We start from the raw sequence: 25828 nt of genomic DNA, 5'->3' as shown, positions 1-25828 counted from the left end.
TTAGCGCTAAATGTAACCTTTTTATCAGTCCAACTGACAGCGTGTTATTTTTGGAAGTACCACTGTGGGCGGACAAAGTACTAGCTTTATCTGGTCAAACATTTGCCGATTATCATTTTGTCCACTAAAAAAAAATCCTAGATTTTCTAAACATTTGCATATATGTTTTTTCATCTCATTCATATGGATGATGTGTCGCTACATCAAATATTGGGGTCAAAATAAACTTAATGTTGAATTGTGTGTAATTTCACTAATACTTTTTTAGAACAGGCAAATATAAAAACAGATGAGTCATTTGGCTCTACAGTGAGGCATGGAGGTGATCCTAGACTGTTTAACTCAGATATATGATGGAAGTAAGCAGGCTTTGTTGTCCATACTCTACATAGTATGAAGTTTACATGGGCAGATTGATAGAAGCAATGTGCAATTCTGCAGCATGTACAGAAATCCGTGTGGTTGATTCCTGAATGCCCTACTTTATTATTGGTGTGATAAATGAAATGAAATGCGTGTACTATGAAGTTATATTTATATATCTTACCGTATCCAGTGATCCTCCCAGAGCTGGTACTCAGGGAAAATGGCTGAGGAGACATTGCTCCTCTCATGCTCCTTTCTAGCCTTCTCCATTGCTTTTTCATAGCTTTCCTGGGCCTGAAAAGACAAGGTGCTAGACTTTTACAACAGGCTCTTTGGGGAAACAATATATTAGTATGTTAAAATACTACAAACATCTTTTTATAAAATGCAATACATTATAACAACACCACAAATTACTGCCTCCAAATTGACCATAAAGTTGTATAAACACCTTTGTGAAAGTGGGGTTTATTTACAGGACTGTTGCATTACACTGCATTAGCTTTAACAGGGGAACCTAGTAAATTGGTAATTGGATATATACTAACACACATAAATTTTAAAGTGTCCAGTGGGTCTACTTGAAGCTGTCTCTCACCTGCTCAAAGAAGCCATGCTGTTCGTAGGCAATGGCTGTAGCAGTCTCTGGGAACTTACACCTCTTCTGCCACAAGCCTGCCCACATATCCTCCTCTTGAAGTAGAGAGTAGAGCTCGGCGAGGGAGTCCAAAATCTCCTAAATTGAAGTAGAATGAAATGTGGGTGGCAATTTAAATTTAATGCGATTATATTTGCTAATGAGTCTAGTTCAAGTAGGATAAGAGTAGGATAAGAGGTGGATTTTCCAACTTTAAACATGAGGCTGCAGCAGACGACAAATATAAATCTCTCGACTCTCCACTATGGGGACGCATGATAAATAAAAGGAACAGTAGCAATAGCAGATAACTATGAAAGATCTTTACTCTGCTAGCCTTGAGAGTCACATAGTGATCTACTATGTTTTTGTTTCCTGACAGATTCCTAGGTTGAATGAAAACAGGCAGTTGTCAAGTGATTAAATATTACTGGAAACTATCCAAAAACAAGTGCTGCCAACTTCAATCCTAAATCAAAATACACTACCTGTTGAGGTGGTGTGATGCTCTCCTGTTCATAGAACTCTGTGCTCTGTTTAGGTTTACTGTGCAGGCTGAGACCTTTTTCAAAGGCCTGCTGCTCCAGCATGAGAGTGGAACGTAGCCAGAGGTTATGTGTCTTTCCCAAGTACTTCAGCACGCAGGGGCGGATGGGAATAGGAGGCACACACTGGGACATGGCTTCCACAAAGCAGTTCAGGGCACTGGGCTGACAGTCCCTTTGGGCCTGGTGGCTGCCACTGCACAGAAAAGGACTCATTTCTCCAGACAAAGCCTGGAGGGGAGAGAAAGAAGGATTTTCAACTACACAGTTTTGCTTCAGCAGCAGAGGTCTGATATGGCATATTGATAAAGGCATTCTGTTGCATATACGGGATGCAACATGATGCCATTTTCCAGTAAGAGAGAGCTGTTAAGAAACAGGAAAAGAGGGGTAGAAATAACAGGTAAGAGGACAGAGGGGACAAATGACGAATTGTATACAGTCTTCCCGGGTCTTCCAATCACAAGAAACATGATCAACAAGTTATTTGTGGTCCACTTTCCTTTAAAAAAAAATTTAGAAACAAGTGCTGTGTTGTAATTTGACATACACTACAAATAGTCAACACTGGAAAATATTAATATTGCAATACTAATGTTAACTATTATAGACAGTTCTACTTGGAAGTTTTGTCTCTGTTATATTTAAAATTCATGCAACTTTTTTTAGCATATTTCCTTGAATAAAAGGCAATACAAAATCTGTGAAAATGTAATATAAGTTAGTTTGAACTGCACATGGTTACTCAGAGCCTCTCCGAACAGCCACATTTGCAGAGAATAGCCGTCTGAGCGTTATCACAGGGTTAGTGCTCTGAAAATCATGACTGACACACACTGATGTTTTGGTAATGAATATAATTTTCACTGCTCGTTGACAGCATGAAGTAATTTATGCCTTGATGGTCACTTTAATTAGACTGGTGGTGGAGAAAGCCAATATGTAATCAAATTCCTTCTAAAGGAGAATATGGTTTTCTGTCATTCCCATGTTACAGTCAAGCCAGAGATATACATAAGGCTTGAATTGCAGTAATCACTCTATTTTCACCACAAACTGATGTAATGGTGGCATGAAATGCAGAGCTAATACAGGCATCAGAATAAGCACATGTGACATATTTGTGACTTTAGGCCTGTCACAACAAGAAAATATTAGTTTGAATCTAACAGTGACTGCATGTTTCAGATGTTTAAGAGTTCAATCACATTAAATCAGGACCTTTGAACGAGTCTCAAAGTACTCTATATGCATCTGGTTCGTTAAACTCATTACAGCTTTCCTCCCTCAGCTTTCTTTTTTCCATATTTAGCATAAATGAATCAGCCCTCATTAAGCAGAACTGCATGTTTTGAGACAGAAATGATGATGGCCAGAAACACAGCCTGCTTGCTATCATCATTTGATAGGATACAGAAAATGATATGACTAAAAGAAAACAAATCAAAAATACTGGATACGGTGAGAAGAAACAGGAGCATGTCTGTCTGTCATTGTAGATTTTAAAAATAACGGATATGATTTGGATTTTAAGAAGTAGTGAGAAGAACCATACATAAATCACATCACATATTTCCCCCAAAAGGTGCATTAACTTTCCTTATACATCCTCAGGCAAGGAGCATGCGTTTCTTCTCTTGTTTAATAGTCAGTACATTTAGGAATATGACGACTTGGTCACACAGATAACCTTAACCATCATTGTGTTTTGCTATGCTTGGAGGATCCAAGATAAAAAACAGTAAATTACTCTTACGTGCTGCTGTCTGTCGGAAAGGATCTTCCAGAGGCGAGGGAAGAGCTGAACCCAGGTCCTTTCAGCCAGCGGTGTGGAGATGTGACAGAGCTGGACCAGGGCGTTCAGTAGTGCCCCCGTCTAACACAGGGTAGAGAAAATTACAGTTACTGGCTGCTGACTCAGCAGGGCAGTGGTTCTTAATGCTTGTCTTCAGGACTCAAGAGTACTGCTGATTTACAATCCTACTGGGTGGTTAATTGCAATTGAATTATGCCAATGCCAAAATCTGTTCCTAATTTTTATAACTAGAATAAAACTGAACAGTGCATTGGGTTCTGAAAATGCTTTAAAAATATAATGAATTCAATACATAAAATATTGCTTTTGTACTGCCAGTAGTTACTCCTGGGTCAGAGTAATTTCCCCCAAGCTTTGTCAAAATTTAATTCAGTTTCACCAGCACCTCAAAATGAAGAACAGAGTATATGCTGGCTCCAAAGGGAACAACCTTACCTTGACCTCCCGTAATGAGTCAAGGAACTTGTCATGGCGGTTGGTGAGCATGTGCAGTTGGTTGCCTGTGTCTCTCTCAGCCTGCTCCTTAGTCTTGGGAATGGCTGTTTGGTCACCAGGTGCTAATTCTATGTCAATCTCCACATCCTGTCAGGGCAAGAGACAAAATTTGTCTTTTGGTAGAGCTTTAACATTCAGCCTTTATGTTGGACAAAACGGTGCTTCTTATGACATTAAAAAACAACAGCTGTAAGGTAATGGTTGAGAGACAGGAACAGACAAATTCATTCACACAAAGAACATAAGTCAAGAAACGGGGCTTTAATCTTTCTTAAATCCAAAGCATGTAACACACTCTTCATGGGCTGAATTCATGTGAAACACATTATGAGGTGTCTGTGTGTCTGTCTGTGTCCCACCTCCTCCTTGGTCTCACTGTTTTCCCTCTCACGCGGTTCCTGCTTGACGTGCGTTGCCATGGCAAAGGCGGCGCGGTCATGGCTGTCAGCCAGGTTGATGACGTTAGTGATGGACGGCAGCATGGATCCCTGGCAGCTGGTGCCGATAATGGTGTTTCGTTCGCAAACTGCCAGCAGCAACTACCAAACACAACACCAGGTGCAAAATGCAAAACGGAAGATTGTTAAAGGTAAGTGACAAGTAACTGGCATGACAAGACAATAAATGAAACTAAAAAAAATAGCTAAGCAAAACAAAGCCTTGTTCTATGTCAATAATGCATTCTTTGTAAGCAGGAAAAAAGGTTGCACTGTAAGATCAGAGGTAGCACTGTTTACCTCTATGCACTGTTTGATCCAGAAGTGGCTGCCCATGGCCTCCCAGTTCTGAGAACAGCAGATGTAGAGTAGCCTCTCATAGACACGACGCTTCATGGATGCATCGAACACCTCAAAAAACTTGGCTCTGATCAGCGGTTGAGTGCAGCGAAGCCCGGACAGGAAGGCTGGCTCCAACTTGGACGTGATGTCACTTCCTGAAAGGCTCTCATCCCTGAACATGTGATATACATAACTTTTGTTAGACAGAGCTCACGTCCATTTTAGTTCCAAAATAATCTTAGAAGAAACGATATTAAACCACACTGAAACTTCTGCCAAGGATTTACATTGTGCAGTAAAGCATCCATGCAACTTTGTTCCACACAAACAAGTAAGTAATTAAGTAATTTACCTCGATAACAGAATGACACAGAGGTGCAATCAGACCAGTCAGTTCTTCAGAAAGGTCTGGCTGTGCAATGCTATGTGTGAATTAGCTAAATTAGTAAATATCATTTTGATATTTGCTTTTTTCTTTAATGAGGAAATAAAATTTTGAAGAGCAAGGATATCGAATATTTAAAAAATATCTGAAGGAATCATTTGACTATTAGCTTAACTGTCAAAAAATATAAAAGAAATACTACAAAAATAAAGAGTATGACAGTAATCAGTACTGCCAGTTCAAATGGTTCTGGTATTACTGCGTAACTGTAGACAAAAATTAAGCTTATGATTAATTATGAAAATACAATTGATCAATATTGCTCACGGTAAAGGGATTATTAACAAATATAGGATACGGGTGAGATTCCAGATTTATTAAAAGCACAGAAAGTAATTCCATGCACGTATAAAGAGCTGCGCCATGGCTTGTGGAGAGAGCAGTTTACACTGAAAATTGGGCAGAGTTGTGTACCTCTGATGCAGATATGGCTGCAGTAGTTAAAGCTCCAACAAAACAATGCAGCATTTTAATAACAAATACCATTATTTTTACATCATCCTGCTGCACTGAATGGGCTTTATGGGAACGAGTTACCAAGCAGAAGGAGAGAGGGAAGGTGGAATAAAAGGGACAACAAAGGCAAGGCTACCACAGCTGTACATTGCCTGTATTTGCACCATCCCCCTAATCACGTTTTGTGCTGGCACAGCTGCTTTATCACTCCATTATCATTACTTGCTGTCCATCATGGCTTTACTGCTCATTTTAAATCTTTTGACATGAAGAGACGATTGGGTGGGCTGGGGATACGGTGTGCATTTGGCTGATTAAATGCGTATGTGTGGAAGATGGAAAAACAATGAGAGCCAGGGTTTGATGAATAGTAGGCAGAAAGACCGTCTCTCCCCTCTGACCCCCACCTGCTGGGTGTCCTGTCATGAGCTGACTGAATCCTGATAATACTGTAGCCCTGTCAAAGGCCCCGGCACATTATCCATCTCTATCACTACCTGCTGTCTCTCTGACCCCTTCTTTGGATTGCCACCCTCCTCGTCTCTACCATTTTTCAGTCCACAGCTACAATAACTATTAATTGGTTCCTCAGCTCCCGTGTACCACCGACTGATTTTTATCTTCCCATACCTTTACTTCCATCTTTTAAAAGAAAAAGATGAACGATACACTGCTAATGCTTCAAATCCTTTCCTCTTCATCTTTATTTTCCTTTGCTTTCTGACCCAACCTCCCGACCTTCATCCCTCCCTGTTAAGATGGCTGCAAGGGCGGCGTGGCATCAGCGGCATGGTCATTTGGCCATGTGATGAATAGCGGTAATTACCTGTAGACGTAATTAACGAGGTCCAGGAACTGGGCGTTTAACTCAAGTTCATCAGGGAAACGCTTTTCTATGTAGGTCATCATCTTCACCAGCAAGATGGACTTCTCACGTAGGTTTGGCATCTGGGAGGAAAAGGAATAAGTTATAGGAAAAGGGCAATAATGAAAAAGACTTTCAGGAAGAAAGCAGAAAAAAAAACAATCAGTGTTTTCCTTGTAACTGCACTTCACTGTCCACCTGGAGCTTAGCAGAAAATGAAGACCAAAGACACTTTGGTGGGTATTATGCTAATGTTAACCTCACTGGATTTAGAAAATGTGCTTTGCTTGTTGTTTGTCCAAAGGTTTTACACCTTTTAAAACTTTGCTGATTCAGTTCTCAATTCACACCTGCTGCTGTCAAAGAAATAACACTTTAATCTGCTGAATCATGCATTGCCATTTGTTTGTACACAATTTTTTTGTATTTCTTAATACAGTTTAAGAGACGAACTGACTCAGAGAAACTCTTCCATCTTACTTGGTTGGCAGCCATGGGGGAGTTGTTCTTCACCCACTCCTCCACAATCTTGACAACAGCGCGAAGGATTTTGGGGTCAGGCGACTTCTCAATCAGGGAAGTAAGTATGACCTGGATGAAGTTCTTCCTCATTTCCATGCTCATGACAGACAATCTCGTCTTCACCAGGTCAAGACTGAGCATCACCAGCTCACTGGTCACTGTGAGGACAGACAGGACCAGAGTCAAAAATGGGGCAGAGACAAACTAGTGACCACAAACATAGCCCACAAAATTGGCAATTTTAAGATTGCCGGTGATGTTTGTAGATAAATTACTGTTTCTATTTTTGAATCAATGAGGCTGCCATCTGAGCTAAGGAACACCAAATTCCAAAATCTAAGAGCTATATCCATTTTTCTTAATAGTGGCAGCAGCCAAGATGAAACTAAACAGTTTCAATACAATCAGGAGGGAACTACTTGAGTTAAGCTTATTGGGCTACTAAAACATGAATAATCTTTAGAGGCATAGGCCTCACTGGTCAGAAAGCCTTTGGTCTTAGTGACTATAACTGTTCATGGTGGAGGGTTAATGTCTGTACTTCCCGATATAGTCATTAGGGGCCCATTTAAAGCTCTGATAGCATCTTACAGCCATTACCTCCCGTCTGAAGAGTAGCAACAGGAATTATGTACTGCCTGACTCCTATAAATCTGGTGAAGTCAAGCTCAAAGAAGAAAATGAACAGAAAACCGTGATAATGTCAGAATAATTATGGGAAAGCTAAACAACCTAATGTACATAAACAAACAATGCTAAATTTGTTGCGCTCTCCTCTTTACGCTTACTGATGAACAAGTTATCAAAAGGTTCTGTGTCAAACGGTGACTATACTTTCAAACCCACAGCAAAACAGCACAAGGTGACCATCTGTTTACTTTATACAGAGAGAGAACAAGAGACTATACAGAGTAGGAACCAGAGCTGAGGAACATTCCCTGTGAAACCAAACTATCTGCAAAGTGGATCTCCCCTGACCAGGACAGCTATTGAGAACAAAGCTGGGGCCATTGATATTGAACTTTTGATACAGTCTTTGTATGGAGCACGGTACTGCTCAGATACATGGGATATCTGAGCTCTGACTGAGTCTGAGGAAGGTCACCATGTGAGTGTGTATGTGTGTGTGTGTGTGTGTGTGTGTTGTATCCACTTCACACACAGTCAACCCCTTGTTGAGGTAAGGGCTAGGGGAATTATGGACACTAGCCCTCCTGATAATGTCAGCCAGACCTAACTGTCGCCCAGGAGAATAAGTTCAACTGAAACAGTAGTTGATGTCTGGTGCACAGTCGACTGATCTCTGAGCTCTAAGGACAACTGAGGTGTTATGAACTCAAGATCTGGGTTCAATTTTGAGTCATGCAGGGATAGATACTGGGAAAGGGGGAGGGATTGTGGACCGGGCTTGGCTGTGGAATCAGTTAACTGCTGACAGTGGTTCTAGGTCTGTTGTGTAAAGGTCCAGCCAATATTTGCTCCTCTGTCAAACATATTGTGTAAAGACCCACATTATGCACATTTATAGGTTTATAATTTTCTTTTTAGGTTCTACAACAATATTTGTACATATTTTAATGTTCAGAAAATGTTGGTTAAGCACTGTAGCCCCAGGTGTATGAGGATGAGTACGTAGCTGTATTAATGGAGGGTCTTGTTTGGGAATAATGGTGTACTGCGAGGAAGCTGGTCTTTTTTTTTTCTAATGCAGGCATTACGCAACTGTCTTACATACTGACGTAAATAAGTAATGGAAGAAAAGCCTGGACTTCAAATGAAGCGCACACCTTACCTGCTAGTGTTTTGTGAGAGAATAACATTTCATGAACAAAAAAGTAGCTTTATAACACACTGAAGGAAATGCAAACCCCCAAAAAGCAAACCACGGCTGCTCAAGCTGAAGCACCCTCAGCTATCTTAAGTTTATCCAAAGTTTTTCTGTGTCTCAACTGGACATCTTCATGTTAAATTAATGCTACTTTAACGAAATACTGTTTTTGGTTTGGGAACATGTTCAAATAAGTTGGTCTCTAATACACAATCTGCATAGCAAGCTGTGTTTATTGATGGAGATTTAAATGCAACAGTCTCCTAAAATTATACTTTGTTGATTAACTATAAAGAAGAAGGGAAACTTAGAATGAAACTACTGTAAGTTTGTGTTCTTATACACAGCTATGGTTTATAATATATTTTGCATATGCAGTGGGCACATACAGTTGTCCTTTTAAAAGCTACTGAATATGTATAATATACTACACATTATTTCCTCATAGCATGCTACCTTGTGTGTTTATATGTGATCACTCTATATATTATCATTTAAGTTAAAATGCTTATAGCTGTGACTGGTTCCCACTCTCTACATGTCCATGTATGTACCTGTGCTAGTTTCAGTGACCCCTGGGTTCGCCTGCTGGGGGCTCAGGTGTTCCCGCACCATCTTCTGTAGTGAACGCATGAACACTGAGATGAGGCGGTCAATGTAGCTGGCATTGTAACTGCAGGCTGATTTCAGGATCATCAGTGTCCCTGTAAGACAAATAAAGAGAAGGAGAGGAGGATAACAGGAGGAAAATAATCTGACAAAAACCTCAACCTCTATGATGTAGAGGACACATACTTGCAGTACGCTTGTGTTCATTCACATAGCATGAAAAAGTCTTTTTTTTTTGAGCATCACAGAGGCAGGAATAAGACTGAGTAATGTCCCTCTCTGTTGCAGCTCTCCGGAGGGGAGACAAATGTTAAAATGTCACCCCCTTGGCCAGACGGATGCATCACATCAGCACTACCTCACTGGAACAGCAGGATACCAAAAGCTTTTTATTGACCACAAGTGTAATTTCAGAAAACTGGATCAAGTCACGTTACCTTTAGACTGCTTTTCAATAGCCATTTGTCAACTTAGGCTCCCTACATTTGAGTGTATATCAACTGTATATCTCAAATAAAAGAAAGAAAAAAATCTAATAACAGTCTCCTTGAAATAAGCTTTGATCTAAGCATTTGCCATAAATACTCTCTGACATCTGGGTGGATAACAGTAATGTTTGTACAGGGAGAGTGGCCGAAAGCAGCAATCCTTCCCAAGACAATCTTTCCCAAACCGCTGGACTGTGGCCTCCGTTTAAACAGACCAGATGTTAGCTTGAGCAGCAGGGCCCATCGGCTTGCATTTTAACGACCCACTCATTGGCTTAATTGCTAAAAGTGACTGAGAGGCCGCTTGGTTTTGTAGGGAAAAGAGAGGGAGTGTGACTTGTTTTTGCAGTGGCAGGGTTTATAAGCAACAAAGTGAGGAAAACAGAAAACAAGGGGTTAGAAACAAATAAATAAGAATTGGTCTTACCAAAGAGCTGTGTGGGGTTAGTGTTGCTTGTGGCTTTTTCATAGTTGGTAAGTCCCTCATAGATGACCTTGCCCACAGCAGCATAGAGACACTCCAGTTCCTCATACTTAGAGGCCACAGTCGACGTGCCTGGAGAAATAAAGCAATGAACAGCTAAAAATCTAAACCAATGCTTTGCTTTTAGTACATGTCAAAAGTAAACACAAAAATGAAAGCATCAATCAACAGGTCAAAGTTGTGCCTTTGACCTGCAAGGTGGCATTTCTTTAATGAACACAGCAGGGAATGGACAATTTTGCCAAGAACTCTCAGCGTTTTCCTGAGTCTACCTGGTCTAAGTTCCAGAATGAATTAAAGATTTAGCATTGCCAACTTACTAGGCTCAGTGGGGAAGATGCTCATGAGGCGAGAAAGGAGGGAGTGGACAGCCCGCAGGACTTTGGTATTGCCGCAGGTCATGCATGCAGCAATGCCCCGCTGGAGAGGCTTGAAGTGGGCCAGGATGGCTGGAGACTGCAGCACTGTCAACAGGAAGCAGAGAATCTCCAGTCCAGTGCAGATGTTGGAGATGTTAGCTTGTGCTGGCTGCTCCTGAGAGGTCAAAGAAGAGAGCAGAGAAACCAAAATGTTAGCTGAGTAAAAGAGTGTCCACGTGGATTGTGTATAATTTTATTGTTGTTAGAGAAAAATATTTAGCACCTTATTGTCTTTAAAAACCTGATCTTTCTATCTAGTAAAACATCAAGGTATTTGCTTAGTCACAAGTATACAATCGTAAAACAAAGCAAGACAAACTATAGCGCAATGTTATCTGTGGATACATTAACCAATCCGGTTTTCATTCCATACAAATTCTGGACAACTCAGAAATCAATATTCCACACACAGACGTATTTCTCACACAAAAAAACAAGGAATTGCGATGGCTGCTAAACCAAAGATCAATGGCCAACGTCGGATCCTAATTTTGTCTAAATTGCAATCAAGGTTTACAATGGCAGGGCCAAGAGGATAATCTGGGACAGATCCACAGTACTAATCTTGGCTAATGAACAAGGTGACTCTTGTGATAAGGCTCCTGGTAGATATTAGGGTAGTATTGATTTGGCACTGTATTAACAGAATGGAAACTTGTCTCTGGAGCTATGCAGATAGTGACTATGCATGCATGTGCGTTAGCGTCAGACCATGTGGTTGTTTTGTGTGTCTGTCTCCCCTTAAACTCCTCATTTGGCCTCTCATGCCACTCCCCCTGACTCTTAATCACTGCCATGCCAGTACAATGAGATGATAAAACGTAATCCGATTTAGAGCATTGTTCATTAGCCTGAGTAAGACGGCTGGGCAGGTAGAGCATGCTCCCAAGGGGGAAGGGTCTGTGTATGTGCATCTGCATAAGACCTATAGAAAGGCTTGTTTGTCAGACCATCCCCAATGGGATCTGGAAGGGCGTGTGTGTGTGTGTGTGTGCGTGTGCATGTGTGCGTGTGCGTGTGTGTGTGTGTGTAGGCTGAGGAAAAAGGCGCGGCCGACGCAGTGATCCCCAAAAGAGAACAAGGGAAGTATGTGACAATTGCCTGCACATGGTGATAACCTTGTCTGAACAGTGACGCCAAGTCAGACTAGAGAGATGAGTAGAGAAGGAGAGGAGAAATGGATAAAAAGAGAGAGAGAAGAAAGCCTGAGATAAGAGGCTGGATAGAAATGAAGAGATGAGAGGAGGAAGTGGTTAGAGGCAGAGAGAAAGGCGTGGAGAGATGCAGAAAGACACAGTGGGCCGATAGAGAAAGTCAGGATGAGGACTTTAGGATGAAGAGAGGTTGAGGGTTGAATGAGAAGGCAGAGGCCAACCCGGATAGACTCCTGTTATCTCACCACTGTCATTATTTTGTCATTATGGCGGTTGGTGCCTCACTTCATGTATTACTGATAACACACAAAGGACTCTGAGGTGTTAGAGCAAACATTAAGACAGAGCTTAAGCAGCGACAGGGAAACTTCTCTGGGAAGTTATCCTTTACTGTCTGCTGTTTATTGCTCGGAGCTGTAACAACAACAGCAAGCCTAAATATTTTGAATTTTATTCAAACTTGTTTGTCTAGAATACTGTTGATGACATATACTTGTATTAGTAGCTTCAAATAATCCGTGACCCGGGCACATATAAACATTTGGGGTTTTTTGGATTTACCCAAAAACAACAATAGTCCCCTCAACAACATAGTAAAGATAAGTCAGACTACTTCAGAAAGTTAATACTAATCGAAGTAAAATCCAGGGAATAGCCTTCGCAGGTGTAAACACAGTGATCGCAGGGAAATTCAGTGCAGAATAGCAGTAGTGACAGGCTTTGCATAAAAAAAAAAACAACAACACAAGCATGAATGTGGCCATATAAAACATAAAAGCAGCCCAATAAGAGACAATATGGCAATCATTGTGAAGGCAAATGCCATCTTACCACGGTCATGAGCAGCTTGTCAAACCACTGTAGCTTGAGCTCAGCACGAGGCCACATGTCAGGCCTGAGGGCAGTCTTCATCAGGCTAACGCAGCGGCGGGACAGCAGCTCCCCTGGAGACCCGGCCACATTGGTGCTGTCGTTCACCTAGACAGAAGAGCGGGAAGGCTGGCATCATTATCATTATCAATGACAACGGGTCTTCATCTTCAATATCACAATAGTGTCCTAAAGAGGTAAGAAATCACACAGGGCAAGAAGAGGCAAGGACTGTCAGCACATACTGTAATTTCATTCATGCAGCAAGAGTTCAAAAGTGGCACAGCCAGGAAGGAGATCATCTTTCAATCAGGAGCCCCTGTACCACACTTCATAGTGACAAGCATCCACCCTGCAGAGGCATCCTTGACCAAGACAATGAATCCTTATCAGCTCTAGGTGTGATGTCCTTTGGCTGATGGTAATCCCTCGGGCCAGCAAAAACATAATTTTTCTCCAGCGATCAATGTAGTATCACAATACCCCATTATCAAATGGAATACAAAGAAGAGATTATGCTTTTATAGACTGTTCAGTGAGCAGTGAGTGATCCCCAGCGGTTAATACAGAAGGTTATATTCAACAGAAATGGTTGGATGAACAGTGAGAATGAAGCTTGGCCCAAAAAAGAAAGTAGGAAAAGTCAAGGTGAGTGAAATCTCAGCAGTCTATTTCAGGCTTGTAGCCAAGGTCATCATTGCCACTAGACAAAGGGACAGCCGTATGAGGAGACAAATAAAGGACTGTGTGTGTGGAGATGCATTTAGTGTGTCCTATCCTCATCCAACTGAGTGTTTAGAATAGTTGTGTCCTACCTGGCAGGCGCTATGGATGGCAGAGTTGGTGTACGTGGGCAACGAGTGTGTATGTGAGAGGTGGAGTTAAATTTGTGTGTCTGTCTTTGTGCACTCATTAATGGTGGAGGCCTTACCTGGCATGCAATCCTGATCAGAAAGTTGACTACAGTGTCAGTATGTTGTTTCTCGACAGGCTTGGTGAGCATGGTCTCTGTACCTGGCATGGACTGGGCGCGGCCAAACACCTAAAAACATAAAAACTATAATTATTCATATGTCAAATATGTAAGATTTTCTTTGCTTCAGAAAAGATTCTAAGAAGAGGTCAGGAAACAGACAGGTTTGACAATAAACCTCTATAACAGCAGTGCAAATGCTGCATAGACTCCTTAGTTAGAAGAGAATATCAAAGACTCCGTACAAAGTCAGGTTTCTGCCTGCACTGCTTATAGCAAAACACAGGCTGCAACTACGATTTTCTGATAATTATCCTGGCAACTTTCTGACCAATTAACATTTCCTCGACACAGCCAGAAACAAATGCTGCAAGAGTGTTTTTCTTCTGACATCAGGTGAAAGAAGCTGAAATTCACATCATCATTAAGACTGTAACTGCTAAGTCATTTTTTAAAACATGTAATAATAACAATCCATCTTAATATGCACAATCTGTAATTTGAGAAACTGTAGAAGTCTATATGGGGATAAATATACAAAATGATGTGAAGTTCGCCTCTTTGTGCCTAAATGAAAACAAAAAATAAGTTTTCCACCACAAGTACTAATTCCATCAGCATTGGTGATTAATTATTATACAAATGTAACTTCTACAAGAAAAAAGAACATTATTTTTTCCCTAAACTGTAGTGGTTTTAAATATTCAAAATGATGGTGTTAACATTTTGGAATTAATTATAAATACCAAATTCACAAAGAGAAATATCTTTGCAGAAATATGTGGTGAGAATAAACAAACTTTAATCAAACTGTGTTGTCGCTGCCCAATCATAGTCTCTAATCTATGACACACAGACACAAGTTGATTGTGATGAGACTCCATATGCAGTCAGGAAATATCATCAGGCAAAACTTAAAAGCTCTGATGGAGAACTAATTGAGCCAACAAACAAATTCAAAGTCTGTATTCTAAATAAAAATTGTCTTATGAGAGGTAAGTTTTTGCATGTACCACAGTTTGACCATGGTATCATTTAACAACTAGAAATTTTACACTGGTGCTTCTTGGAACACGGGGATCTTATCCAGTGTTGGAGAGCTCAAAAACAAAAGATCACAAAGAGATGTGAGATGAAGTAGGTGAGGGGCTGCAAAACTGCTGGTAGGCAAGCTGGATTAAAGCAACAACAATAACCCTGCTGCCATCTTCTGTTGGCATTTTTTTTGAGATACATTAAATAAATAACTAGCAGAGAAATGGTGAAAATCATTGTTTGATCAGTATTTTTCAAACTGCTCTGCCATCATCCAGAGAAGCCCGTAACACACGGACAGCTAGGACGAATTTTAAAGGTTAGAGGGTACACCAGTCTCATCATGGAAGCCAGTCAGTCACATTCGATTATCAAACTCACTGTGGAGGCAGCACCAGCTGCCGTACGGAATCTCTTGACGTCCTGTCCAGCACCAGCAGCTTCCAGGGACAGTCCTCTTTTCACAGCTCCCCCACTGGTTCCTTCACCACCAGCCCCTACTTCAGCCTCAGACTCCGGCTGGCGCACCAAAGAGAGGGACATACAGGTGAGGTGTGGTCATCAGCTATAACTACAATGTCATCATATCTCATTGAGGTTTGTTAGTAGTTCTTATAGGAACAGGAGTCATGGGTATTTATGAAATGTGACCAAGAAAATGTTGTAATCACTATAATAAAGAGCTGTATCTTGTAAAATAATAAGCAGGTTAAGTTTGCAGTAAAGCAAAATGGTGTGAGAAGTAAAGGGCATGATTTGGTGACAGTGTGTAATGTGTCTGTCAGCAGAGCACAAAAGCACAACGCTGCCTTTGACGGTGAGTCGATAAAAACTATGTTCACCTGCTGGTCTTTGATCCTCTGTAACTCCCATTTGATGACCACTTCAGCGAGGTCCACAGCCAGCTTCCTTTGCTCTATGGTCACACTGGGGGTGAAGCCCAGACGCTGCATTGCACTGATCATGTGCTGCACCAGGTGATGGCGAACAGGGTAGTATACCTACAAAAAGTCACCAAGTAAAATTTAAAAATGGAATATTGAAACACAAAGCAATAAATAAAGCAATTACAAGTAAATATATCTTCCACTAACTAGAGATTTAACATATTTCTAAAAGATATTCAAAATATCTACCTTTTTTGTATTCTAAACACAAACCATGTTCTTTTTCTAAAGCAGCAGTAGCACAATGGAAGAGTTAAGAAAAACCAGAAGTGTAACTAAGTAATTACAGCCAATAAGGACAAAAAGATGACAGCATGGCATGAAGAGAACAAAAAATCAATCTAAAATGTCATTGTGGCTTGGGGCATGCATTTTACTCTCTAGTTTATCTGGATATCTCACAACTACAACTTCTACTCCGTGTAGAAAAAAAAGATGCAGAATCCAAATATGAAAGAACGGAAAGAGAGGATTACAAGATAAAAGCCTTAAAAACAAGCCTGTATTGCTACAACCCAAACACACAGCCTCATGACACTGCTCCATAAATTTCACTGAGACACCAAAACATGAGAACGATTACCGTAAGTGAAACTTGTATGTCTTGCTTGCTTTCAACTTAACATTGATTTAGATATGCAAGACTATTAATGATTTGGTTAACTTGTTCTTAGATGATTCACTTCACAAGAGGAAAATCTCTCCCTTCCCCCGAATTCATTTTAAATGGGCTGTTTTTTCAGTTGTTATGGATTTTCATCACCTTAGCAACCATCTAAAGCAATTGTCTCTGTAGTTCAATAGCTACTGCATCTTCACTATTGAGCTTCTGCTTGAATCGCACTTAAGCTACGGCCAGACTAATATATTTTTTCTTCTATGATGGTGTTTAAAGAAAAATTATCCCTGTTCAGAGGAGCATTTCAGCATCACTTCAGAGACAGTTTTGACCTGAACAGCATGCATATTACATGGCCATTCATGCACAATGGGCATGTGCACGCCAGTGCAAAGAAAACGCAGAAGGCTAGCGGCTGAATTATCAAACACTGCATAAAGAAAGAACAGCAAAGGTAAAAAGAAAGACTTGAGATTTCTTAGCTTGGAATTACTACAAGCTGGAACTGTCGCTGAATGCTGGTTCAAGGACCCAATACTGAAGCAAACATGGGTGTCTACATCATTGTTTTCAAAAGTCTGTTTCTGCCTGTCCATACTGAAATGCAGCACTGGAGCTTTCACACTAAAACTTGGTCAACAGCATGTCAAGCAAGTCTCCATCTCCATTTTATGGCTCATAAAACACGGGGCAGTCTGGACACTAGGTGTAACAACAGCATAATTTATAAGTTTTAAAATAAAAAGGGTGAATGTAGCCATAACAAAACCAAGGAGTGCCTAAAACTGAAATGTCTCCAGTCAGCTGAGAGCCCCATCCACTGATCACAATGCTGTCTCATTACATCTTGCTGCAAGAAATCCGGTCAGCCTGCCCACAGGGCATCAATATGGTGAAGGCTGCCAAAAATAAAAACTGAAAAGGCAAGCGCTGTGATTTACAGGAATTATCTTTCCCTTAAAGTGCTGATGTTTAGCTCTAGATTTTTGGGGTGATCACACAGGCAAAGTTAAAATGAGGTGCTCAATCATTCTGAGTCAGAATAGGAAAACTCTGACGCCGTATTCTTACTTAGTCTCAAGGACATGATGACACACACTCAGCCCCAAGCATTCACACACTCAAGTGTCACGCTCAAGAGTCACTTAGCTTCCGAAAACTGAACTGGGACTCTCAAACACACATGCAGACAAAGGAGCGAGAGATGAGATGTCTATCTGAGGGCTGTTGTCAGTGTCAAAGAATATTAAAGCTTCTCACTTTGAGAGTAATTATAGTCAATAGAGCAGGACTTCACAGCCCCTGAATGACGGAGTGGCTAAGCCCTGTCCATCACGTGTGCACACAGACAAACACGCACACAATCTCTCCATTTCTTTATCAAACACACACACGCACAAAGTCTCTCATCTGTCTGTCATTATCTCCTCCCCAGTGTAATTATGCTGATGTGATTACATTAGATTAGTCATCTGGCCCAGTGAGAGGAGCCTGTCAGTGAGATAGAGAGGGGAGTTGAGGAAAATGTCAGTCTTCTGCTAAAAGACTGTCGCTCTCTGACTGGTAAGGCGCTGAACATCAGCTCAAGAAGCGAGAGGGCAAAAGTGTTTTTCAAGTTTAAGAGGGAAGGCGAACATAAAGACCAATGATCCTTTGCTGTTGTTCACATGTCCACAGTTGAGATGCTCTTTGACTCCACTGATCGCCACTGTGAAGGGTGTGTCTAAAAATGTAGCTGCATTAAGGCAAATGCAGGCAGCAGGCATTCAGCATTGGCTTCTATGGCCAGTAATGCTCAGAATCCAGCTTTAGACTAGTAGATAACAAAGCACAGCACAAGCAATGCGGCCACAGCAAATAAAAAAGTAAAATTAACTTGCCGAAACATTATTAATAGGCCCACATAAGATAATACAACTTTTGATGAGGACACACTTTTCCAATTAGGACCTGTTAAGAGGTGTCATGCAATTCGAGCTACTCAGATAATCAGAAAAATTGGCTCCTCAACTGTTTTTCCCCCTGTGGCTCCCTGCAGTGAGCAGGCAGGAGCATCAAACACCTGTAAGCAGCAGTTGCACTCACTGCTTGTGATGGCAGCTTACCTTGAAGTACCACACAGCATTAAGTACAAGATTTTAATATTCAATAATTATTTTGTACTGTTTTATTGCAGTTTTTTTTTCTAATTTCGATTATCTGTAAAGCACTTTGTGTTGGATTTTTGTTTGTGTGAAAAGTGCTACATAAATGAAGTATAATTTACAGATTGATTGATAAGTCATCCTGAGAAACATATTACGTGGAATGATTTAAACTGGAATGAACACCACAGTGTAAACTTGGCCAAAGTGTTTAGAGAGATCGGTCATGATTACTGCAAGGTGCAGGGACTAAAAGCAGACATGTTTGACTCTTGTCTGCTTCACCCAGCCCAGACGGATATCCTGGGACTTCATACATTCAATCGCAATGGTCTGACAGGTGGACGTGTATTTATTGATCGAGTTTTATATCTGTATGATCCTGTATGTTTGTTTGTTTACATGTTCTCACCCTGAAGTGCTGCACAATGAGATGCAGTATGTGAACCAGCTGTGGAACAGTGTGTCCCTCCTCCACAATGATTTTGCGAGTCCAGTGCGTCAACATCTGGTGGCCGTCCTCCATGCGTGCAGGGACAGCTGGGGTAAGGATAGCCATGGCCTGGCGAACAATGGCTCGGGCCTCCATTGTGTGGGCCTTCAACAGGCTGTGGAAGACCTGTACGAACACAAACACCATAATTAATTTGGCAACATACCTAGTTTTTTCTTTTTGTAACCCTTTTAAGTGTCTCCCTCCCTACATATAGAGCATAGGAAAGCACATACTCTGACATACACTCGCCTCACATTCTCAAATCCCCTATGGAGTAGTAAGCTGGTTGGGGCCCCTGGCTCTAGAAGCTTTTTTTAATCTTTATGCCCATTAAGTTTTTTTCTTTGTTAGCAAGATGTGGCACCGTAGCTGCTAATCAAACTGGGCACAAAAACCAAAACTGAACTGACTCAAGGAGTGGATTGTGTTTTTAGCTGCTTTTTACACACTATCAGCAGCTCCTATTACAGAATTTCAAGCTTAGAGATTTGGTGTTTCATGGAAAAATGTACCATGGGAGTTGCTACTTTCTCCCCAGAAAATGTCACCTAAACAACCTTGTACCATTGACTTTTTATCAAAGGCCCACACATCTGTGACACAGTTACAAATGAAGGGGTGATTTAAGAGTAATTTAAACAAGAAGTCATCCAGTCAAACTGTAAAAATACTATGAATTACCTATAAATTATTTTTGGAACAATGCAATGGATTTTTTGTTTGGAACCAGGGGTGTCCAAAATCATTCTTTCCACTTCACAACTCCATGGCATCACTTTCTTCATAAGCGCTACTCACACAGTAAGGGCCCTTGTTCTAAGTACCACATTTTCCATGGTGTATTCATCTGTTGTCATTTTACTTCGTTAATTCCAAATCCTTATCATTTGGATGTTTTGCTTGTTTTGTCTGTCTTTGCATGCAGTTATTTTCTAAACTCAGTGTGTGTTTTTGTATCTGCTGCTCAGATTTCCCATGTTTTATCTCTGTTTTTAGCTTCATGGTACATTAAACCCCTGATCTTCTGAGTTTCTCTCCTCTCTTTTCATTACTCCTCACCTGCAGGACAATCTTCTTGTGGATTGCAAACTTTGCAATGATGTGGGCCAGAAGTAAGTGACCACTGTATTTGCAGGCAGGGTCCACGCACGCTTTGGGCAGCAGGCACGGCCACGCGAAGGTCATAAGGCGACGCAGTTTGCTATTGCGTGACTTGTTGTTGTCATGAATGTGGTGGGGTGCATGCTCCACTAGCAGGGTAGAGAACTGCAGCAGGCAGATTCGCAGAGAATCCAACAGGTCAGCTTGCTTCTCTGGGTCCAGAACCTTGGAGAGGGATGGGAAGGATGAGGTGTTAAAAATTGTTGAGTGAAGCAGAAATGGAAACAGCTTTTGCTGCCCATGGCACAGCATGAACACAGCACATCCGCAGGGATTTGACGGGGTTGTTAATCATTAACAATAAATCAGTTGGTTTTTTCCAGGTGGTGAGATGTTTTATGCATACAGCAAATACACAGGGTTTTTTTGTGTAAAATAAAATGCCTGAAAACTGTTGGTGCTACTGTAATTCTTAACAGTTGTAGACTGAGTCAACAGAAGTCTTAAATTATTTACTGCACTTAAGTACACAAATAAGAAAAAGCAACACAGTCTACTGAATATACTGTCTGTTAGAATTGTCCTAGTGTAACACATTATGACTAATGTGCATTACATCAAAATGATAATGGACCACAACACAATGCATTTTTTTTACACATAATGAAAATCTCTTACACCTCCCCAATCAAATACCAATCACCATCTAAATTCCTTTTAGAAGAGGTACATAAGAGGGGACAACTCATCGAGAGAGTAGGGATAAAGGAGGAAATGAGTTTTAACCAGACCGTAGAGGAGCCATTAGCAGCCATTAGAACTAGTGTTAGTCAGTGATGAGATCTGCCACAGCACAAACAAACACACTGACCTTTAGCATGGTCACACTGTGACATTTACACCAAGAATAATAGTCTGGTCTGATGAATGGAACGTGATGGAAAGAGGCACCAGTGGGATGGTGGGAGGAAGAGAGAAAAACAAAAACACACGGAAGAGACTAAAAGGAAGACGAGTAATATAAAATGACGGCAGTTAAAGCAAATATAAGTGGATCTGTAAGATTTGCTTTTAAACACATTATACATGTTACAAAATAACTTCTGAAAAGATTGTCAACGATATAGTACAGAATTATTAAATTAGATTGTTGAACTGTTTTTCATTATTTTTGTGTTGAGAAGTTTTTGGACGTGTCTAAATCCTGGCTTGATGATGTTAATATACTAAGCATTACTATTCCCCGTAACAATCTAATATTATGAAACCTAGAGCATATTAGCATCAGTGGTTCTCTGTTTGATCATGAGTTACTACTACAGCCTACAGTTTGCTGGTTAACTAGTGAAAGTGGCATTGTGTGTTTACTTTTCTGTAGCAGTTGCAGCTGCAAAGTTATGAAAATATTCTATATCTTCAGTGCGCATTTGTGATTTCACATCTCATCTATTTAATTCAGTTCAAACAAACTCCAGTCAGTTTGCACAGTTAGTACAGTTTTTTTGCTTCAGATAAAGCTGTTAATCACAGACCTCACCACAGACTGGTAGCATCTGTTTCAGAGCAGAGAACATTCCTGTTCTGTCTTTTTTTTTTTTCATTTTTGAATTTTATTTTACATACTTGGCCATTTTTTAAAATAATCATTCAAACCCATTTTGGTGGTTAAGAACACATTTTCTGCAGTGTGACAAAGTCAGAATGTTTTTTTACTGCTCTGCACAGATTTTAAGCAATCAAGTAATATGTGAAGGTCATTAGAGAAGAAAAATAAGTATGTGGAATGTATCTGATAATGACTGAGAATGGACAGATGAAATGCAGAAGGTAATGAAATCAGAGAGACCAAGACATCAGGTTGTAATAAGTTTGTGTCTGAAAATATGTTTAAGTGTGCATGTGTACCTTGGTGATGAAGACACTGGTGATGCTTTCAGGATTGTCTCCTTCAGGGTTGGGCGGTCCAAGCAGCTGCTCGCCTTCCCCTTTCTCAAAGCTGTATAGGAAGGCTGGATTCAAGATATGCTGTAGTACCTATTAAACAAGAAAAAACTCAAGTAAAAATGATGTCACTGATAAGAAACTCCATTTTCACATTTACATTTTTCCGTAGGTGAATTTACAGCCTTCACCCTACTTTGCCAAGATTATAATGGATAATTTCACTCACAGCACACCTTCAAGAAAGGAGAAACTAATCAGTGAAATCACCTGGTGTGGTCTTTCAAAAGCTACATAAAAGAAAAACTTGCACACTCTCAGCTCTCCATCGCACATAATTAAGCGATGAAAGAGCAATCTGCACTAAAATCTATTCTAAAATCAACGGGACAGAAGTCTTTTTCAGACTGATAACAGGGGAAAAAAAAAACTCTGATTCAATAAACAGAAAAAAGACACCAGTGCACAAAGGCAGACTTGAGGCATGGCAATGTCAAATGTGACCCATAATAATGGTAATAAATTATGTGACATTTAAGAAAGAAAAAAAATGTATATTCTGAGACAACAGAGAAGAACAATAACACATTCTCTTAATCAATCCATAAGCATTTAAAGCAAAAACAAAAATCCATATTATCCAATGAGGTAAGAATTAAAATGTCATTTACTAATATGTTGAAACCTGCAGGGATTGCGAATGAAGGCTTGATTAGCCAGTAAAATGCAAAATAACCCAAGCACAATAGGGCTAACGACTGCATGTATTAAAGGAGCTGCTATCTATTAATGAACACCCCTATTCAATCCATCATTGGGGAGGACAGGGCATCGCTCAGTGGAGAATGAGCTGTGGTAGCATATGTTCCAACTCCTCCATTAGCACATTATTCACGCACACTCTGCACAATGTACATGCATGTTGATAGACTCACACACACATGCAGAAACACACACACACTCCCAAATGAAGATAGAAAGAAAACGCATTGAGTACCACTCTGTTCTTCAGTCTCATCTGTTCCTATTATTTCCAACCCTCTCTGACATCAATCACTGTAAAATAACAGCATATTTTTGTACTGCTACTCATGATGTGCTCTTGCACAAGCACTACATCTGTGTGATAGTTCATGTGTGTCATATAATATTTCCGAGCAAGTAGCCTAAATTTTGTTCTGCAGGTGTCTTAATTTTGTTAAATCCTATTTCCATTTGCAAATGAGCCTGAGTGTGTGTGTGTGTGTGTGTGTGTGTGTGTGTGTGTGTGTGTGTGTGTGTGTGTGTGTGTGTGTGTGTGACTGTGTATGTGTGTGTGACTGTGTATGTGTGTGTGTTGCAGTGCTGCTAGAGTTCTTCTCTGACCTCAATGGGAGGTATATAGTAATGAGGGAGGGAGATAATGCATTATGCTTCCATATACTTCAGCAATGCACCAAAAAATGCATGACTCCGAATTTAAAGAACAATTGCTAGAACAATACAATTGGTTTTACACATTATTAGGCGTATAGCTGCTGAATTGCGGCTCATTTTAAGCACTCTGCTTAAATAATGCGATTACATTGGGATGATTAGTTAATTGTCTATATTTGACTGTTTGGAGAAGCAACTTAAAAGATAGTAAATCTGTGTTGATAATACAGTTTTGCAATAATAATACTTCAAATGTGAAATGTAAAAACAAATCTTTAAAACTGTTCAAATTGCTCCTGCAATATTAATATACTTTGTATGCATAATAGAAGGGGTGCACAAAATTTACAGGTACTAACAAAAACATGTATTTGTTGTTTCACCTTAATAGTTCAGTTTGATTTCAGCCTCTGCTGAGTAGATGGTACTAACACAGCATGCAGACTTATTCTGATGTTGCAGAAAAGTCTGTTACATTGTTTGTCATGATGGGAACAAAAAGAGAAAGAGCAGAATGTGAAACAGATGCACTGTGCTTCATAAATGTCATACATTTGTTTGTTTGCTCGTCTGCGTGAGATCTACACCACGAATAGTCAAACGCTTTAGAACAGAAGAGCAGTACAAAAGCGGTTTCCTGTAAGAAGCATTAGGATAAAAGAAAAGAAGGAACACAGCAGCAGCATGAGGTCAGTCTGTGCTACCATAGATGATTCATTGCTCCTGTCTCTGTTCTTCTCTTTCTTAAACACTCCTCTCTGTGCTCGCTCAAACTACTCTCCTAGACTCTTGTGATGTAGTAGAACAATCAGATTTTCTATCTAACTCCCAGGCATGACTAAGAATGTGTGCACACACTTTCCTCTGATATTGTGCTTCCGGGAAAATGCTACAGGCAATTATTTAAATGTCAATGGAGGTAACACCCACACTCATCCGCTTGCTCACGACTCGTACACCAATCAACACAAACATATTCATACAGAAACACATCCTGTGTCTGTCGGCCTGTGTCTCTGCCTCATACACACAGCTAGCATCTGCTGCACACCAGAGGACAATTAAGGGAAAAACAACAATAGGAGCAAAACTCTGAAGGGGGCAGGGCAGTGGGGGTGCTGCAGCTTTGGTAGCTCAAAGACTAAACTCTACTCTGTTAAACATTCAAATGCAGCAATTCCACCAAGAAAGATACAGAACAATGAGTTGCCTGAACTCAGTCCATACAACATGAAAGCAATGCTAAACTGAACACAAGGAAAAAAGGAAAGGTAGAGTGAGCAGCATCAAAAACACAACTGTATGTCCTTGGATTTGGAGGTCTGTGTACACTTGTCAGGTTCGTCTGCATGTGTGTAGCTGTGTGTTCTTGCCACACAGCCATTTGGCTATGTGCTATTAGGTGCCAGGACAGGCCTTCCCCACTGACCCGTTTGTACTTAACAGCAGTGCTGTCGCTCCTTTGTGCCAGGTTATGTGCCTGGTACAGCTGTGCAAAAATGTGCGTGTGTGTGTGTGTGTGTGTGTGTGTGTGTGTGTGTGTGTGTGTGTGTGTGTGTGTGTGTGTGTGTGTGTGTGTGTGTATGAGAGTTTGCGTGAGTGCCTGCATGCGGGAGAGAGAACTTAATTAAAAAGCAGCCCCAATGACTGTAATGCTTGCAGCAGCAGGTCAGGTGGAGAGGACAGAAGCATTCATCTGTGAGCCTCTGAGGGTCTAGAACCAGACAAAATGACCTTCCTGACTCTATCAAAGAACTTCTGGTACAAAACACACCAACCATAAAAGTCACTCAGATCAGATCCCTAAAGGTTGTATTTCCCCACACTGAGGAAGCAAAGTAAGTAAGGCGAGGAGATGCAAAATAATAAATAATGCATCACTCAGTTTAGGGTTGGGTAAGCTTATGGATTATCTGAGATTTAAAATCTATTTTTCCACAATGCAACAAGTTCAGAATATAAATCAAAAGTGTTATTGCCAATTAAAGTCTATGAGTCCTACAGTTCCATATTAGCATATTTATCTAAATGTGTTTTTTTTTATATAGCAGGCTTTATAATTTATTTATATATTTGAAAATGCACAGCCTTGTATTGCAACTTCAATGACAAAAATGTCCTTAGACTCTCATTTTAACAATAAAGCTCTTGTTTCTGCAAGATACATTTCATGTAAATCTGACATATTTCCTCATTACTAGGAGCCACCACTTCATCCTGTTTCAAAAAAATTTTCTTGCATCATTTTGTCTTGTTACATTACAAAATGCTCGTTATTTCATACAGTCAAGGCATCTCATAAAACTAACTTTTCTCTGTAACCCAAGTTGGTATATTGTGATAACACCCTGCCAACTTCTGACAGCATACCAGCCAAG

General features: G+C 40.5%; 1 protein-coding gene across 2 annotated transcripts in view; it reads right to left on the bottom strand.

Annotated features, from left to right (window-relative positions):
* trrap (transformation/transcription domain-associated protein) overlaps window positions 1-25828 on the bottom strand; it is an 87347-nt gene that overhangs the window by 35317 nt on the left and 26202 nt on the right. For both annotated transcript variants that reach the window (XM_055004647.1, XM_055004648.1), the window contains 19 exons: window positions 21999-22127; window positions 20052-20318; window positions 18909-19115; window positions 15629-15787; window positions 15168-15305; window positions 13710-13820; window positions 12740-12886; window positions 10656-10869; window positions 10279-10407; window positions 9309-9458; window positions 6885-7084; window positions 6366-6487; window positions 4597-4810; window positions 4219-4398; window positions 3800-3946; window positions 3305-3424; window positions 1492-1779; window positions 965-1102; window positions 548-660 (listed from right to left, as the gene is read on the bottom strand). In XM_055004647.1, coding sequence (XP_054860622.1) covers window positions 548-660; window positions 965-1102; window positions 1492-1779; window positions 3305-3424; window positions 3800-3946; window positions 4219-4398; window positions 4597-4810; window positions 6366-6487; window positions 6885-7084; window positions 9309-9458; window positions 10279-10407; window positions 10656-10869; window positions 12740-12886; window positions 13710-13820; window positions 15168-15305; window positions 15629-15787; window positions 18909-19115; window positions 20052-20318; window positions 21999-22127 — 3173 coding nt within the window. The remainder of the gene's footprint in view (window positions 1-547; window positions 661-964; window positions 1103-1491; window positions 1780-3304; window positions 3425-3799; window positions 3947-4218; window positions 4399-4596; window positions 4811-6365; window positions 6488-6884; window positions 7085-9308; window positions 9459-10278; window positions 10408-10655; window positions 10870-12739; window positions 12887-13709; window positions 13821-15167; window positions 15306-15628; window positions 15788-18908; window positions 19116-20051; window positions 20319-21998; window positions 22128-25828) is intronic.

This window comes from Amphiprion ocellaris, chromosome 18 (genome assembly GCF_022539595.1).
Source record: "Amphiprion ocellaris isolate individual 3 ecotype Okinawa chromosome 18, ASM2253959v1, whole genome shotgun sequence".
Lineage (NCBI taxonomy): Eukaryota > Metazoa > Chordata > Actinopteri > Pomacentridae > Amphiprion > Amphiprion ocellaris.
This window is presented reverse-complemented; position numbering and strand designations above follow the sequence as displayed.